Source organism: Entelurus aequoreus, linkage group LG10 (genome assembly GCF_033978785.1).
Source record: "Entelurus aequoreus isolate RoL-2023_Sb linkage group LG10, RoL_Eaeq_v1.1, whole genome shotgun sequence".
NCBI lineage: Eukaryota > Metazoa > Chordata > Actinopteri > Syngnathiformes > Syngnathidae > Entelurus > Entelurus aequoreus.
This window is the reverse complement of record NC_084740.1, coordinates 13,894,421-13,911,341: the sequence shown is the minus strand read 5'-3', so window position 1 is coordinate 13,911,341 and position 16,921 is coordinate 13,894,421. Positions and strand designations below refer to the sequence as shown.

The 16,921-nt window shown below is 40.4% G+C and overlaps 1 protein-coding gene across 1 annotated transcript in view; it reads right to left on the bottom strand.

Moving 5' to 3' along the window:
- The window catches only part of rsrc1 (arginine/serine-rich coiled-coil 1), a 267,973-nt gene that overhangs the window by 135,135 nt on the left and 115,917 nt on the right, over positions 1 to 16,921 (bottom strand). Inside the window, exon 6 of the mRNA XM_062060184.1 lies at positions 2,323 to 2,374. Coding sequence (XP_061916168.1) covers positions 2,323 to 2,374 — 52 coding nt within the window. The remainder of the gene's footprint in view (positions 1 to 2,322; positions 2,375 to 16,921) is intronic.

Sequence of the window (16,921 nt, the reverse complement as noted above, 5' to 3'; positions counted from 1 at the left end):
TGACTTCCTGTTTTCTTTCTAACTAATAATGTCAGCTTCTTTTCCAGCGTGCCGCATGCCCGCCAACTCGTCTGAACCCAGAACTGCAAGGGGGGTGAGGTCTCTATGTACGCTGCTCAAAGGTTTAATTCATATTTACATAGTTTCTTATGGAGACATGTTCTTAGATGTATGAACTTTTCTATTTACCAACCCTGTTCAAGAACCAATTACACTATAGTACCCTTCACTAAACAGCATAACCTCTGAGTAAGGTGTGTTCTTTCCAAAGCATACCATTTTGCACCAACTTAACCAGAGGGCCTCTTCTCTTATGAGTGGAGCAAACATGAGAGGGTGATTGGTGATTGATTTTTCTCACATTTGATTTAACTTTTAAGCAAACTTAATAGTCATGACTAGTGGTGTCCCAATCCGATATTTATATTGGTACGATATCAACAAAAAAACAAGTATCGGATGATATCGGCTTACATGTAAAATCTTTGATATGCAGTCCTGCAGCGTGGTTACTTGTGCAAAGCTGCGCAGCCAGTTAGCATCTAAGTGTCCTCCAATAAACACTAGGGCTGCAATTAACGACTATTTTGATAGTCGATTAGTCAACAACTATCTTAACGATTAGTTGACTAGTCGGATAATAAAGCGTACGCATATTTAATGGTTCTAATTTTTCCACCGATTTAAATGCATCTAGTTATTTTAAGCCTTTGCTTACGAACAACAAAGATTACTAATTTATTCATAAATATTTATTTATACTGTAACTATGCTGCTCATTCAGCTGTTGCGAAAATTTTAATGATTATTAAAATATATTCATAAAAAAAAAGAAAGACAAAGTTCTTAAAACCAGGTCCAGTCCAGATTATGTCCACGTCGGGCTCAGCAACACACACCTTCATTTATTTTTAATTTACAATTAATGTTGTTTATGTATTAAAAAATAGTTAAAATAGCAGCAATGAAAACAAACAAAACATATAATCTAACTCCCTCTAAATGAAAAGCACTTTGTGATGATGTTTAAAAAGCAGCACACTGGTATATTGACTATTGATTAACTCTTGGCAGTTTTAGCACGCTTATGGACTCAATGTGTACAATTTTCTCGTTGATTAATTCTTCAAATGTTAGCTATTTAATAGATTGCAAGTTTAATCTTATGATACCGCCGCATTGGTGCCTGTCTAACTGTATGTGTGTGCGTGTGCGTGTGTGTGTGCGTGTGCGCAAGCGCGTGCAATGCCTTTTTTTTAATGGCATTGCAAATTGACGCTGCTTTAAAAAGTACTTGAATTGATGTAGACAAAGTTTAGCTGGCTGACCTTGGCTAAACTGATAGTTATTTTTCACACAACTTCGTCTCACACATGTTAGCTAGCTAGCAAGGCACAAGCTAACAATCTTACCGAGGTTGAGTCCACATCCTCCCTCCAGATGCCTGGCATCATGCCTACGCATTAAATGCTTGCGTATCACAGATGTACTGCCATAAAAACAAGGTCCGCTTTGCAAAATGAGCAAGGTATTCATGTTTTTAAGAAGAATAAGAGGAAATGTTCTCACACCTAACATGTTATTACTCATGATGTTTTTGCGAGTGACGGTGAAGACCCGCTTTTACCCAGGAAAACACGAGTGATGACATCACGGCTATTGTCAACAAATATAATTGTCGGCGACAAATCGTTGCACCACTAATAAACACATTAAGTTGGTCTTTTGTTGTATTTTTGTGAAAAAAATAGGCTAGGATGAACTAGCAGCTATTATACACAACAACTGAGCACACATGCTAAGCATAAGTTATAACTGTCCTTAATTGAACTTTTTTGCAGTCTAAAACACAACATGTGTCAAAATAAACAAACACCAAATAATTAGAGTTGCAAATTATTTACAGTCTCCAGGGCAGAAGCTTATGAGAAAATATCCAGTGACAAACGTGTCCATATCCTTCAACTGCATCATGCAGTAAATGTAATTATTGTGACCACTAGGTTTTGAGCAAAAATACTAATAACATAATTTAAATGTAAGTCAAGACAGCATAAGGCCATTCTAGTTCATACATTGGTTAGAGTTTTTCATTTATACCATTGTTCTCTATTTGAGTAATGTCACTTCATCAAACCTTTTCTAACATTCCACAGTACAAAATTATAAAGGTATGTGCTATGATTCGTGCCAATACTCAAGGCTCCAATATTGGTATCATATCGGAAGTGTAAAAGTTGTATCGAGACAATCGTAGTAATAACAACAATAAACAGTGCGCTTTGCATAATAGGGGACCTATTAACCAACTGATGTGCTTACCTGCAGCCTCCAGGACCATCTGCATTCGAACTTTAGCCTGTTCTGCTGGCGTCTGCAGGAGACAAACACAAAAGTAATTAAAGTTATTGACTTTTTCCTTTACGGCCAGGAAACAAACTAAAAGAGTGAGCTGTCTGCAGCATCACCATCCTCAAGAATAATCTAGCAAGACCACAGAGACATGTCACAGAGGCCACTTCATGACAGCACAGACAAGCCCCAAGCCGACACAACTTTTATCTATGTAATCTACTTGGAAAGCCGCTGGCTCCCTTTTGGCGCTACTATATTTTACCCAAGACCGTCTTTAACTGAAACCATTAGCGGGAATGTTCCCCTTAAACTGTCCTCGCACAGTACCGGGGGACAACTTCCAGCATGTTGCCACCGGCGCCTGTTAGATAGAAAAAAGGGAAACTGCTTCTGTGACACACCAGGGAGGCTCAATGAAGAAGACATAAAGAGGAATTTAGAGCGAAGAAACAAAAGGTGCTGTAACAAGTCTTGGGAGGGTCGGAAAATAAGGCACATTTTAAAAAGATGACAGGACCTTCCGACAGGACTTCCTATTGGGTGTTGCACCAGGAGACACATGCTACCCCACTTCTTTCAAGTTTGCTGTAATACCAATATCTCCGCTATTAGATTTGAGGATCCTAATTGTCAAGGAAGAATGATGGCAAGGATTGCGTGGGGAACCATTAAAAAAGGAATGCATCAGATTGCTCTTCCAAGGCATTTTTGGTGCGACGCAGCATCACAGCGGCCCTCGTTACCATGCGGCGGCGGAAACTGTGTGTAGGATTAAAGAGAAATTAAATGCTAATGGGGATGGGATCTGAAACCGCTGCCTGGGAGCATCATTTAGACGATGGGGCCGGGGTGTCGCTGACAGCCAAGCATTTCCTCCTACTTGCTCTTCCTCCCACCGTTTTTTTTTCCTACTGGCACCTCATAACGAGAGAAAAAAAACCTGATTTATCAAACTGTAAACGTGTCACTTTGTAAAAACGTCACTTTCCGGTGGCAGGGAAATATAATGACCCTTTTTAATGCATCGATGTCAGGGTGCTGGATCCTACATGCATATTAAGGCACACCCATGCAGCTTGTGTATGTGCGTGTGTATCCCCCTGTAGCAGGTGACATTGTGGATCACACTTCACACTGACAGGTGCGATGCTCGACAGCTGAAATTACCAATCACTATTATGCCGGGGAAGGGGAAGGCTTGAATCATTCAATCACACACACACACACACACACACACACACACACACACACACACACACACACACACACACACACACACACACACACACACACACACACACACACACACACACACACACACACACACACACACACACACACGTCTTTATGAAGAGGTGTTGATGGCACAATTCAATCTATTTTTCCTATCTCAGGCCTTTTTATTCCAGCTTTTACATTCGCAAACCTAAAAAAAACATAGAAATTGTGATAAAGTTGAAGAGTTGAAAGAAGTATCTTTTACATCTAAGCCCAGCTTTACTAACTTCATAATTGTATTCCTTGCTAGCATCTAAGTCCATTACAACTCGCACCCCTGTAATTTCATTGGCATTCTCTTACACTGGCCTGAAGGCATGTGCAAGTCCAAATGCACATAACTCTATTGCCGGATTTAATTTGGTAACACAAACCTGAATTGAGAATACTATGTAAAAAAAACAAATTAAAATATTTATCTTTTAAATAATAACAACAAAATATAAAATACAAGTTTTAAAAATGATCAAGACAGGAACGCTGCTATATATACACAGATGTATATAAAAAGGCTGTCAAAGTTAACGCGATAACGCGTTAACAAGTTCCTTTAACGGCAATAATTTGTTTAACGCGTGATTAACGTTTTTGACCCTCGGCCCGTTTCGTAGTTTGGGGAAATGTGTAATGGTGTCCAGTTACTGTTGAGCCACAGGCTCAAAAATACCTAGCAGAACTGCACAAAGACAGGGGGACCTTATGGAAATCTCAGATCCAAAGCCATGGCAAGTCGTTCTCCGGACAAGACAAGACAATTTTACCTTCAATCGCCATGAGACGACATCATTGGAGCGAACGCTGAGCGCGCATTGATGCTTGGAGTGAGGAGAAGCTTCAAGTCCGTGTTTGGATTACAGTTAAGTGCATTAAAAACATAAAATTAAGGTTGTTACTCAAACTACTTTAGTAAGAAACAAAGACGGTAGAGAATAGATTTTAAAGTCACATTTATCAGATATTTTCGTCAAAACATGTCAAGTCTCTTCTCATACCAATCACACACGTCCGGTTGGCGGCTTCACAATAACAGCGCTACGCTTCACATCCAGTGTAAACAACAAAACATAGCAAAATTGTCTCACAATACTAACATGCTATTCTGTTAGTCTGTGTAGTTCTGTGATATTTCTACCTAAACAAATGTTTCTGGCAGATTGAAGTTAAGTGTATTGTAATGGCAGCGGCGATTTGAAGGAGGAAGACTTTCTGTCTTTGAACAATCTAGTCTTCTTCTTCGCTACCACTGAGACTAGGTTTAATACTGCAGAAATGCCTGCCACTCCCCTCTGCAGCCCACTTTGTGTAATTACAGTTCACTACACAGTATTACCATCATAATGGTATACTCTATTATAACCTGTTCTGATCGATAGTCCGCAATTGTCAACAGCCCAGCTCTTGTTGTACCTGATGTCCACTGTAATATTGGTACAGATTAGAAATAATACGGATGGATGGATGGACGTCTCTAATGAACGATCTAAGATGGCGTCACGAACATGACACTACTACAAAGAATGCCCCAGAGCGAATGCAGGTCCGAAGCAAAGAAAGACCGGCGGGAGAGAACTTTTTTGAAGGAATGTTTGGACAGAGAATAATGGACAGAAAACTTTTGAATGTCTCGGAGTTCATTCAAAAGGCTTTGTGGATTGATGGAATTAGTTTAAAATCCGAAGGTAAAGACAGTTTGTGCCCGGATACCGCTACTGTATATTCCAGTTGTGCATTCGTTACACGGTCTGTGATTACGAAGAGGGGCGGCCAACTTCGCTTCAAAACAGAACTTTGGATAAAACTAAGGTAACTTTTGGTACTGCAGCAACAAACGTTTTTATCATTGCCGCACACCTAGTTTAAAATTCCATCATAAAGCGAAACACATACTCAAGGATGGCGCCGACAGTGTTGCCATTCACCTTGGCGACAGCTACTTCCGACAAATCTAGTGACTTTTTCCAGGTATATTTGAGACGTTTTTGTGTCTTGGAGACTTTTTTATGTCTTGGAGACTTTTTTGTGTCTTGGAGACATTTCCGTGTCTTTGAGACTCCAAGGTGAAAACAAGCAACAGTCACCGTCCACAGCGAGCAGTGACGGTTCCTATGTTGAAGAGGTTAATTTAGCCTACTGTTGTATATTTATAAATGGTTGATTTATATAGGCTAGTATATAACTACATCACGTGACACCTCTGATGAAGGTTGCAGAAGCAAGGTAGTCAAAACTTGTCAGGTACAAAACTTTACCTTACTAGCCTATATAAATCAACCATTTATAAAAAGTGACGGTTCCTGCTGATAGCTACATGCTAGCATTAATGCTAACTACATCGACAAGAAGCAGAGGAAAACGCTGTGCAGGCAAAGTTAACTGATTCAATGCTGTGAACCAAAGTAGCACAGTTAAGTTAAACATATGCCTTTGCTAAATGGACAGCCATTGCAAGCAGGACATTAACATCTGTGAAGACAAAGTCCTGCAAGCAGATGTCATTCATGTTACCACAGCTGATCTGTCATACAATACCTTGGAGAGGCACAATTACATCAAGGATGAACCAACTGTATTACACAAACAAGAGCATCAACTTGAAAATACAGACTGAATGTCAACTTATTTTGCTTCCTGGAGAACGTTGGACATCTGTAAGTAATCACAACAAACTCATGTCGCATTGTACCAACAAAAAAAAGATCAGCATTGTCATCTGAAAAAGGTAAACAAACTTGTTTCAACAATTGTTTAAACTGAAGAAGAGTAAATGGTGCACTTTGTTAAGTTGTTTGAGTAGGTTTAGTACATTATCGATTAGTAACTGTATCTTGTTTGCAACATTATTGCATACTGCAATGACTTTCAAAATGTACACTTAATTTTTACTTTCAATCAATTAATCAAAGTTTGCTTATATAGCCCTTAATGACAAATGTCTCAAAGGGTTGCACAAGTCATAACAACATCCTAGGCTCAGATCCCACATCAGGGCAAGAAAAAACTCAACCCAATGGGAACAACGAGAAACCTTTGAAGGGGCCGCAGATGTGGGGACCCCCCCTTAGGTGATCAGTGCAATGGTTGCCGAGTGGATACGGTTAATAGCAAATAAATAACTTTCAGCTCAGTAAAACATTTAAAATATGTTCCTGTATGACATTCTGACCACCAAATTGCATTTGTAACCAACTATTGGGGTATTTTCTTCAGCAAATACTTTTTTTTAGAATTTTGTGATACAGTAAGGTAACATTTCACCTTACCATTTCACAAAACATTGACTGGGTTGATTAGGTAATTAGTTTTAATTAGATTGCAGTGCAATTTGTGTTTGCCTGTGAATGGGCTTGACCAAGTTAGCATTAAGCCAGCAGCATAAGAGCTAACCTTTAAATTTTTTACAGTTTATACAAACTGTATTGTTGATTTACCATGATTCTTACATGTACGTGTACTTCATTGTACTTTACTGTGTTTGCTTAGTTTTACAGCAACTTCATTGTGGACACTCAATAAACACGTCGTTTTTTATCTTTAATTTTAAGGATTGTTTACCTATGTGCAAAACCAAATTCCAACAGGGGAGAATGATACATGTAAATAAAGTGTATAAAGTGCAGCCTGTGTTACATTGTAGTAATTAAATAGTCAGCAACAATTGAAATATACAACAAAACAATATATGGCGAGAAAAGGTATGTTAACTTGATACCAATAACACAGATTTGTCTTTAAATATATTTATAAGATTGTTTTCGTCTTTTTAAAGATAATACTTGCATCATAGCCAATTATGCAAATGATATGATGACATCATATATGACACCGCCGCAGCCAAGCCCTAAACACACGGCTGGCTTTAGTCAGTTTCCAATGATTTCAAGGATTCTTGTGGGTTTTGGCATAAGAGTACCAACAATTTCATCCAAGTGTGTATCTTTTAAATAAGATCAATAAATAAATACTGAGTTAGTATTAAATGGAGGGGATTTAATAACTACAAATAAGAAGACTATCAGAGAAATGGAAGACAAACAGACCTCAGGGCATTTAATCAATCGCTACTGGACTGTTTGGTTTGTCTGAGAAGACATTTCGCCTCTCATCCGAATAGGCTTCATCAGTTCATGCTCATAGACTTAGATTGGTCACATCTAGTTTTAGACTTAGATTGGTCAGATCTGACCAATGAGACCCTGAGATTACAATGACCTGGATGAATGAGAACATTCATAGACAAGCCAGACATATTTACTAACAAATTACCATAACAACAAATACAGTAAAAGGTGCTCAAAAATCACAACTAAACAATGATTCAGAAGCCACATACAATAATGCATGTGGCTTTATGTTGCTGCATTGCACTCCACATTTTCCCCTCTCTAATTCACACACACACGTGCATTCCTCCTCTGTGTGTAATTCATTAGTAAACAATAAAGAGGCGTTAATTGCGCTCCCAAGAGGCAGTTCTAAGAGTGTGAGAGAGAAAGAGAGGCAGCTGGAGTAGCGCCCCCTTCAATTGGAAAACAAACAAGTGTGTCACTGTGAGAAGTTGTAACATTTTAGAAAGTGAGTGAATTTGTTCCAGAGTCAAACTGAGGCAATAAAGAAACCTTTAATCAGTCCCTCCAGGATTTCTAGAGCTATTTTTGTGATTGTTGTGGCCTAAAATGCCTGATTTTGCAGCATTTTCAAAATGTTGTGGCAGAAGTTGTGATGTTAGAACGTTTTTTCCCCATTAACAATACTGTACATCCTCCTGTGACTTCATGAATTCGTAATCAGTGTTGTGTGTAACCCTAACTCTAAAAAGCACAAGATTTCAACATATATAACAAAATATGCAAAACATATTGAAATTAAGGAACACATATTATAAATGATAAATGATAAATGGGTTATACTTGTATAGCGCTTTTCTACCTTCAAGGTACTCAAAGCGCTTTGACAGTATTTCCACATTCACCCATTCACACACACATTCACACACTGATGGCGGGAGCTGCCATGCAAGGCGCTAACCAGCAGCCATCAGGAGCAAGGGTGAAGTGTCTTGCCCAAGGACACAACGGACGTGACTAGGATGGTAGAAGGTGGGGATTGAACCCCAGTAACCAGCAACCCTCCGATTGCTGGCACGGCCACTCTACCAACTTCGCCACGCACAAAGACTAAAAAAACATAAGACCTTGGCAAAAAAAACGCAAAAAAAGACTCTAGCCACAACAAAGTACACATATACTGTATTACCTACTGGAAAATGACAAAAAATATATCTCAGCCTTCCCACAAAAAGAAAAACTAAAACAATTTTACAGTTAAATGTAATTTTACGCTGAACACGAGTTAACCATACAAATTGTCTGAAAGAACATTACTATAAAAATGACACGTTGTATACCAGCTGACTACTCTAAATTAAATCAAGCTTAATATTTTGTATTCTCCCTTGAAAACATGTACTGAAATTAAAATGATAAAGGGTGTACTCACTTTTGTGAGATACTGAATATGTGCATATGCCTATTGAAGTTTTTTAATGTAATTGAATGTAAACTTCATAGTATCTTAACCAACAGTGACTACAACCAACCATCTGCTGACATGTTTATAGTTTAAACAAGTTACCAATTCAAACCCTTGCATGCATAGTTTGTAAAACAAACACCACTAAAGGCTGTCTTATTATTATTATGTCTAATTGTTGCAGATATTTTCATGCACATTAGTGCATGTTTCACGGTTTAAGTCGATCATAAACTTTTGTTTACCTTGCATAAAAATTACTCGCACTTTCGGTGAAAACACTGGCCAAATGTTGAGAGCGACCTTTAGCGGAGATTTTTGTTGGTAAATGACTGAGTGAATGAATCTGTCAATGCAAACAAGGAACAGAAGGCATGGGGGCATGGAGGGAAAAATCTAATTGATTTTACAGTTGCGTTGCTTTTGAGTGCCACTGGGACAAATTCGATTGGCGAAAATGTAGATGATTAGCCAAAATAGACGGGAAAATTGTGGGGATTGATTGAATTTGTGTGGAATGGTACGATCACAACATTGCAAAATCTTGCTCAATACCTCCACAGACAGTGTTGAGAATTTGACATGCAAGTATGTATGTACTATGTAAACCAATACAACCAAAATAAAGTAAAACTACTTGTATATCCATCCATCAATCCATCCGTCTTCTTCCGCTTATCTGAAGTCGGGTCGTTGGGGCAGCAGCCAAAGCAAAGAAGCCCAGAGAGATCATCGCTCTTCCCTTCTTCTTCGTCCGGCTCTTATCGGGGGATCCCGAGGCCATCCCCGGCCAGCTGGGAGACAGTCTCTCCCCTGTGTCCTGGGTATTCCCTGTGGTCTCCTACCGGTCGGACGCGTCCTAAACACTCAGAAAGGTGTGCGGGGGGCATCCTGACCAGATGCCTGAACCACCTCATCTGGCTCCTCTCGATGTGGAGGAGCAGCGGCTTTACTTTTGAGCTCCTCCCGAATGACAGAGCTTCTCACTCTATCTCTAAGGGAGAGCCCCACCACCCGGCGGGGAAACTAGTTTCGGACACTTGTACCCATGATCTTGTCTTTTTGTCGTAACCCAAAGCTCATGACCACAGGTGAGGATAAAGACGTAGATCGACCAGTAAAATGAGAGCTTTGCCTTCCGGCTCAGCTCCTTTTTCACCACGACGAACCAATGCAGACGCCGCACTGATCCGCCTGTCGATCTCACGATCCACTCTTCCCTCACTCGTGAACAAGACCCCGAGGTACTTCAACTCCTCTACTTGGGTCAGGATCTCCTCCCCAACCCGGAGATGGCACTCCACCCTTTTCCGTGCAATAACCATGGTCTCGCACTTGAAAGTGCTGATTCTCCTCCCAGTCGCTTTACACTCAGCTGCGAACCAATCCAGTGAGAGCTGAAGATCCTGGCCATATGAAGCCAACCGGACCACATCATCCGCAAAAAGCAGACACCGAATCCTGCAGCCACCAAACCGGATAACCTCAACGCCCTGACTGCGCCTATAAATTACTAAGGGTTAGGGTTAGGGATTGGACTACCACAATCAGCTGGTCCGATACCCCATACTCTTTGAGCACTCTCCGCAGGACTTCCTGAGGGACACAGTTGAATGCCTTCTCCAAGTCCACAAAACACACGTAGACGGATTGGGCAAACTCCCATGCACCCTCAACGATCCTGCTGAGAGTGTAGAGTCGGTCCACAGTTCCACGACCAGGACGAAAACCACACTGCTCCTCCTGAATCAAATGTTCAACTATCCCGCGTAACCTCCTCTCCAGTACACCTAAATAAACCTATCCGGGAAGGCTGAGGAGAGTGATCCCAAGATAGTTGGAACACCTCCTCTGGTTCTCCTTTTTAAAAAGAGGAACCACCACCTCAGTCTAACATCCCCCCGATGACCACGCAAAGCTGCAGAGTCTTGTCAACCACGACAGCCCAACAGCATTCAGAGCCTTAAGGAACTACGGGTGGATCTCATCCACCCCCGGAGCCTTGCCACCTCTTCTTTACTACCTTGGAAACCTCAGCCCCAGAGATAGGAGAGCCCACCACAGAGTGCTCAGGCACAGCTTCTTCATTGGAAAAGGTTTAGGTGAGATTGAGGAGTTCTTCGAAGTATTTCTTCCACCGATCTATAACATCTCCAGTCATGTCAGCAGCACACCATGCCCACTATACACAGTGTTGACAGTGCACTGCTTCCCTCTCCTCAGGCAGCGGATGGTGGCTTCGCCGAACTCCTCCCATGTCCGAGTTTTTGCCTCTGCAACCACCAAAGCCATACACCGCTTGTCCTGTTGGTACCTGTCCGTTTGCATAGTATGCGATTAAATGCAAGACCATATTGATAAATTAAGGGAATATTGTGTTTTCTTCTTTCTATGTACAGGAGTACCTAGTGTTGTGGTCTTGTAAAAAAGACTGTCAAGTCTCCCCTCTTCACAAACACTTCAGTAAGACCGTCTACTGATCAGAGACGGCTTATCTGACCCATGCTCTGCTTTTTAGGCGGCCTTTATCCACGTGCAGACCCACCATGCTTTTTCTGGTCAGCCTCAGGCCCAAACAATAATAATAATAACAACAATATCAGCCTCTTGGACCAGCTCTTGCTTATGAATACATGACGTTTCCTGCATGCCTCGTTATGCACAGGGCAGCATTGTTTTTACCCAGCGGAGTGAAGGTTATTTATTTTGCTAATGGCTTGTGTTTATTTTTGACTAATGGGACAGACGCGGGGCACTTAGGCTCAACAAAATGTGTCTGTTAACACTGCAGTGAGGTCAGCCAACGAGCTGTGAGCCGGGCCGGACATCCTCCTCCTTCATCCAGGGCAAGAGCTCAGGCCCTGAGTCATGCATGAATTATTGAAAGAGGAGCCTGAGTGATAATGCTGGTATTAACAGGACTGGAGGATCAACTTCGAATGCTTTTTAAGAAGGATGTTTGGACCAGGCTGCTCCTTCACATTTATGGAGATGGAAAGGGCCTCATTGTTGATAATAGTACCCTCGACATTCATGCTAAATACTAAGGGTGCACACACACCTGCTGGTCTGCTCTCACACTGCTCTAAGGCTTTGACAAGTTTACGTTTGCCAACACTTCATTATACAACGCTGTAATATGACTTTGTGGCTTATATTGTTTTTCTATTTGTTTCTGTTGGACAAGGTGGTGGTGATCATTAAATGGCCCATGTTATACTACTATTAAAAATGTCTCAGCCGTCCAACAATAATGTATTTAAAGTGTGTTGTCCAAAATATAACCTCGACGCTGGAATTTAGACTGTTTAAGTGCTTTTAGTAAACCCTCGTGGGAACACAGCGTATTGTGTCTGTAGCTTTAATGCTATAAGCAGTGTTTGTCCACACCTGTTTACGACAGTGTGTGTGGCCCCAAGGAGCTCTATTGTGCAACGTAATAGACGCCATATTTCACATAAAACAATGTAACATTAAAGAGTAGGACAAGAAGACACAAACATTAGCAACAATAGCATAGCTATGTGATCTACAGTGAGCAGTGAGGGGAACTGCACTTTTTTTGGAATGTTGCCTATCGTTCACAATCATTACAAAAGACATGACGGATGGATTATTTTTAATGCATTCTAAATATTAGATACATTATGAATAAATGAAAGAAATCCTGCCTAAAAAAACATCCAAACACCTCCATTAGAGTTTGATACACATGATGTAAGTATATATGTAATGTAGTAACGGGCACATTTATAAAAACATTTAATATTTACGTATATTGCTCATTTTATGCATATGTGGCGCATTAATGTCAAAGACGCATCAGGACGTTTGCTTTTTTTTCCCTTCATCACAGATTTCTGCTCATTTCAGACTTCATGAGTGTCAACAAACATAATAAAACATCACTTCAAGTATAAGGTCTACTGTCATTAGGATGTCGACTGCTGGGATGTTCATATATTCCCATTTAGGTGAAGGATGTCTCATAATCTTTGCGAAGAAATGGGGTGGGGGTGGGGGGGATCAAGCGCTTTTCGTGTCGTCCTTGCCAGTTCCAGGTCTAAATTGGCTGTCAAAGAGTCCCAACTTGTCGGATTATCTCCTCAGCCATCTACTGTGCAGGTGAGATGAATGATTGATGACCTACAATAAACTTACAAGGAGCAGGGAAGCGAGGAAGCAGCAGACCACTCGATGATGTAAAAATAGACACACAGAAGTGATCACGTCGCCACTATAAATAGTTTGTCTGTGTTAGCGCTTGTTATAACAATATCACTAATACTTGGTTAATATTCAAGTCACAAAATGTAAATTCAGTATTGTTGGGTATTTTTGAATGGTTATTTATCAGATTTTATGAGCGGAATAGTGGAGCTCCCATTGGCTTCGCTGTAACCGGACTTTTATTTATGTGTATTTAATATTTAGAATGCATTAAAAATAGATCCATCCGTCGTAATTTGTTCATAATGATTGTGAATGATAAGCAAAATTATAAAAAAGTGTATTTATACAGATTATATCTTTAATCACACAAACTAATCAGTAGATTACTCGATTACTAAAATAATCCAAAACTGCAGCCATATCTGTGAGTTTGTCAAAGTTATGTTATCAATCACAGTTTAACAATAATTTTAATTTGAAATGGTAATAAAAACTGTTTGGAGTTTTACCACTGTTTATCATTAATACCGGTAATCGTTACATCCTTAAACATCCTTAGCATTTTCGCTGAAGAAAAAATTAATTATCAAACTTTCAGCTCGTACGTCTGTAGCTGATGGGATGTATAGTAGACAGAGCTTTAGGCTTTATTTCAATATGTGTAGCAAAGCCTGCTATTTAAAATAGGTCAACTAGTACTGGACTGTAGCTAGCGGCACATCAGAGGAGGTACTAAGTCTATGAGCAAGGTGTTTTTTTCTTCATGACGTCACAAAAAACAGGAAATTTAAAACGGACCGTTTGCACACTTCTCTCAAAAGTATCAATCAAAGTTTATTTATATAGCCCTAAATCACGAGTGTCTCAAAAGGCTGCACAAGCCACAACGAGTAAATTAATGGATGAGATGGGTTGTTTTTTTTGGGGGGGAGGGGGTTTACATTTGGTGATCATAAACAAGCTCTAAGGACACATATTACTGTTTGAACATCATTAAAAAGTTGTATTCATGATGGGGAGTTGTGAAATATATAAGCAAAAAGGTTACATAAACAATTTTTTTAACACTAAAATATAGCAAAACAGCTCAATGTGGGTTCGAAGCAAACAACTCATTTTAACATCAGTCTTAATCCTCCGCCACTGTTACCATTACTTTGTTTATTGCAAAAGCTCATTGACAGAAAATAACGGTTCAGAGCCCCCATACAGTATCTCTTTATTCTGGTGTTGATACTCAATATTCATCTCATCATATAGCATAATATAGCACGGGCATCCTCTCGCTCCAAACAATCCCACAGCTAAAAGAGGACAGGAGAAAACAGAGCTCCTAGAAAATGCAATATTTCTGTTTTTAATATCAAGGTCTATAAGATCAGGGCAGAGATGGGTTCCATGGCAATATGTTTATTTAGATATTTTATGGGCAGGGGTAAAAAAATCTGCCTATCAGAGGACGTATGGGGGGGGGGGGGGGGGGGGGCGAGCTGCTGTTTCTGAGCTCATCTTATTTGAAAAATAATGTTGTGTATGGCTATACTTTTATATATATTGTCAATATGGGATCAGGGGCTCTTTTACAATGTGCCATACTTCAGGCCTGGGCTAACAGCATTTTATAGCCCGCCAGCAGTTCATCTTCATGTCTCGGGCAGGCAGGAGCAGTGCATAATAATGTCGTTTCCTTCCCCCAAATGCTATTTCACGGGCCGGGGCTCATTTCTCAAACTTCACCACTTTTACAATTTCCCAAACTTTTATTCCCGTCATTATTACCAACAAGATTTCATTAGGTATTTAGAATGTAAACAAGTCTGAGTAATGACACTCCTCCCGCCCGTCTCCTTGGAATGGTTCCCTCCTCTGATGGGGCTTTGCAGCATGGATTCATACTTACACACACACACACACACACACACACACACACACACACACACACACACACACACACACACACACACACACACACACACACACACACACACACACACACACACACACACACGTGCGCGCGCAGGCACGCTCACACACCATTCAAACAAATACACAACTCCAACATACTGAGCTTTACTAACCTCACACCACATGAAGAGTATGAAAAAATATGCTTGTAAAGTGCAACAAACAAGATGCAACTGGAAGTGGTGTGTGTGCGCATGCATGTAGTTGTTCTTGATAAAGGGTAAGCGGGGGGAGGGGGGTGGAGGAGGGTTTACGCTCAACTCCCATAAATCATGTAGAAGAAAAATGAGCAAATCTGCAGGCTAACTCATCTTCTCTCCATCCGGAGAAAATGAAATTCACGGGAATACCTATCAAAACTGCAATCATCCAGAGATAATATCTTCTTTGGTCTATCTGCACTTTCCGATTTAATTTCCTCCATGCCCTTGACATCCAGCGATATACCATTAAGATGAAGCACATACAGTAAGGCAGTAGTTCTTAACATTCTTCTTTTTTTTTTTATATTACACCTCCGCGCCTAATTCAATGTCATCATTTGAAAATTAATGTAATCCTTCTTTTGTTTGGGGAGGAGTTTTTAGTTTTTAGGGGGGACTCTATATGAGCAAGGCAACAAGACGCCAGAGATGAAGGCAGTCGTGTGCTCTTATGCAAAGGAGAGGCAAGCGATGTGCGTCCCTATGTGCAAGAATGACATGCAATTACAAGCGGGCCTGCCCCAAGTCGGAGGGGTCACTCAAATTACTCCATCATTTAGCCACCAGATGAGAGAGGCAGCCCCTCCCACACCTCACCACCGCCTGCGTAAAGTGCCTCCTACCCCCTGCCGACATATGATTAAACCATTAGTGTAATAAGCATGGAAATCTGCTGATTATCAACAGCAACATCTCCCTTATATCTCTCTTTTCATTCTGAAACGGCGTTCGCCACTTCATCTTTCGAACTTCCATTGATTTGGAAGGGAATAGAATGAGGATTCTCCCAAACTTCTTTCACACTGTGTTGCCAGGTTTGATTCCCTGCGCAGCTGCCCGTTGCCGTCTGTCATTAGGCCAAGTGGGCTATACTAGCCTCAGTGAACTCTTCAACTCGCAGAGGGACGCCATCAAGCATGGCTCAAGTCAACTATGTGTGAGCAGTAAGACAACATCAACTTTTTGTAGACATTACCTGCAAAGGAATAACACTATAATGTTTCTCCCTGTTCTCCAATCGCCTGAAAGTGTGACTGACGCTTGTTCGGTACTCTGATCCAGACAAGAAATGTTAAAACTTTTGTACTTTCTTGAATTTAACAGCGCTTCTCACCTTCTTTATTAAAATGCTGGCACATGCAACTTTCTTTGGGTTCTTTGAAAAAAGCCTAGAGCAGGGATGTCAAACTGGTTTTCATTGAGGGCCACATCGCAGTTATGGCCGCTTGTAACAGCGAATAATGTATGAATTTGCCTTTGGATTTCATTATTAATTATATAAATTGTTTTAGGTAGACTGTCGATTTTACAGTAAAAACTTTACATTTACAAAATTTTACTGTAAAATATTGTGTTTTTGAATTTTTTAAAACATTTTACGGTAAATGGAAAAACCGTTCCACTGTTTTGGGTTTTTT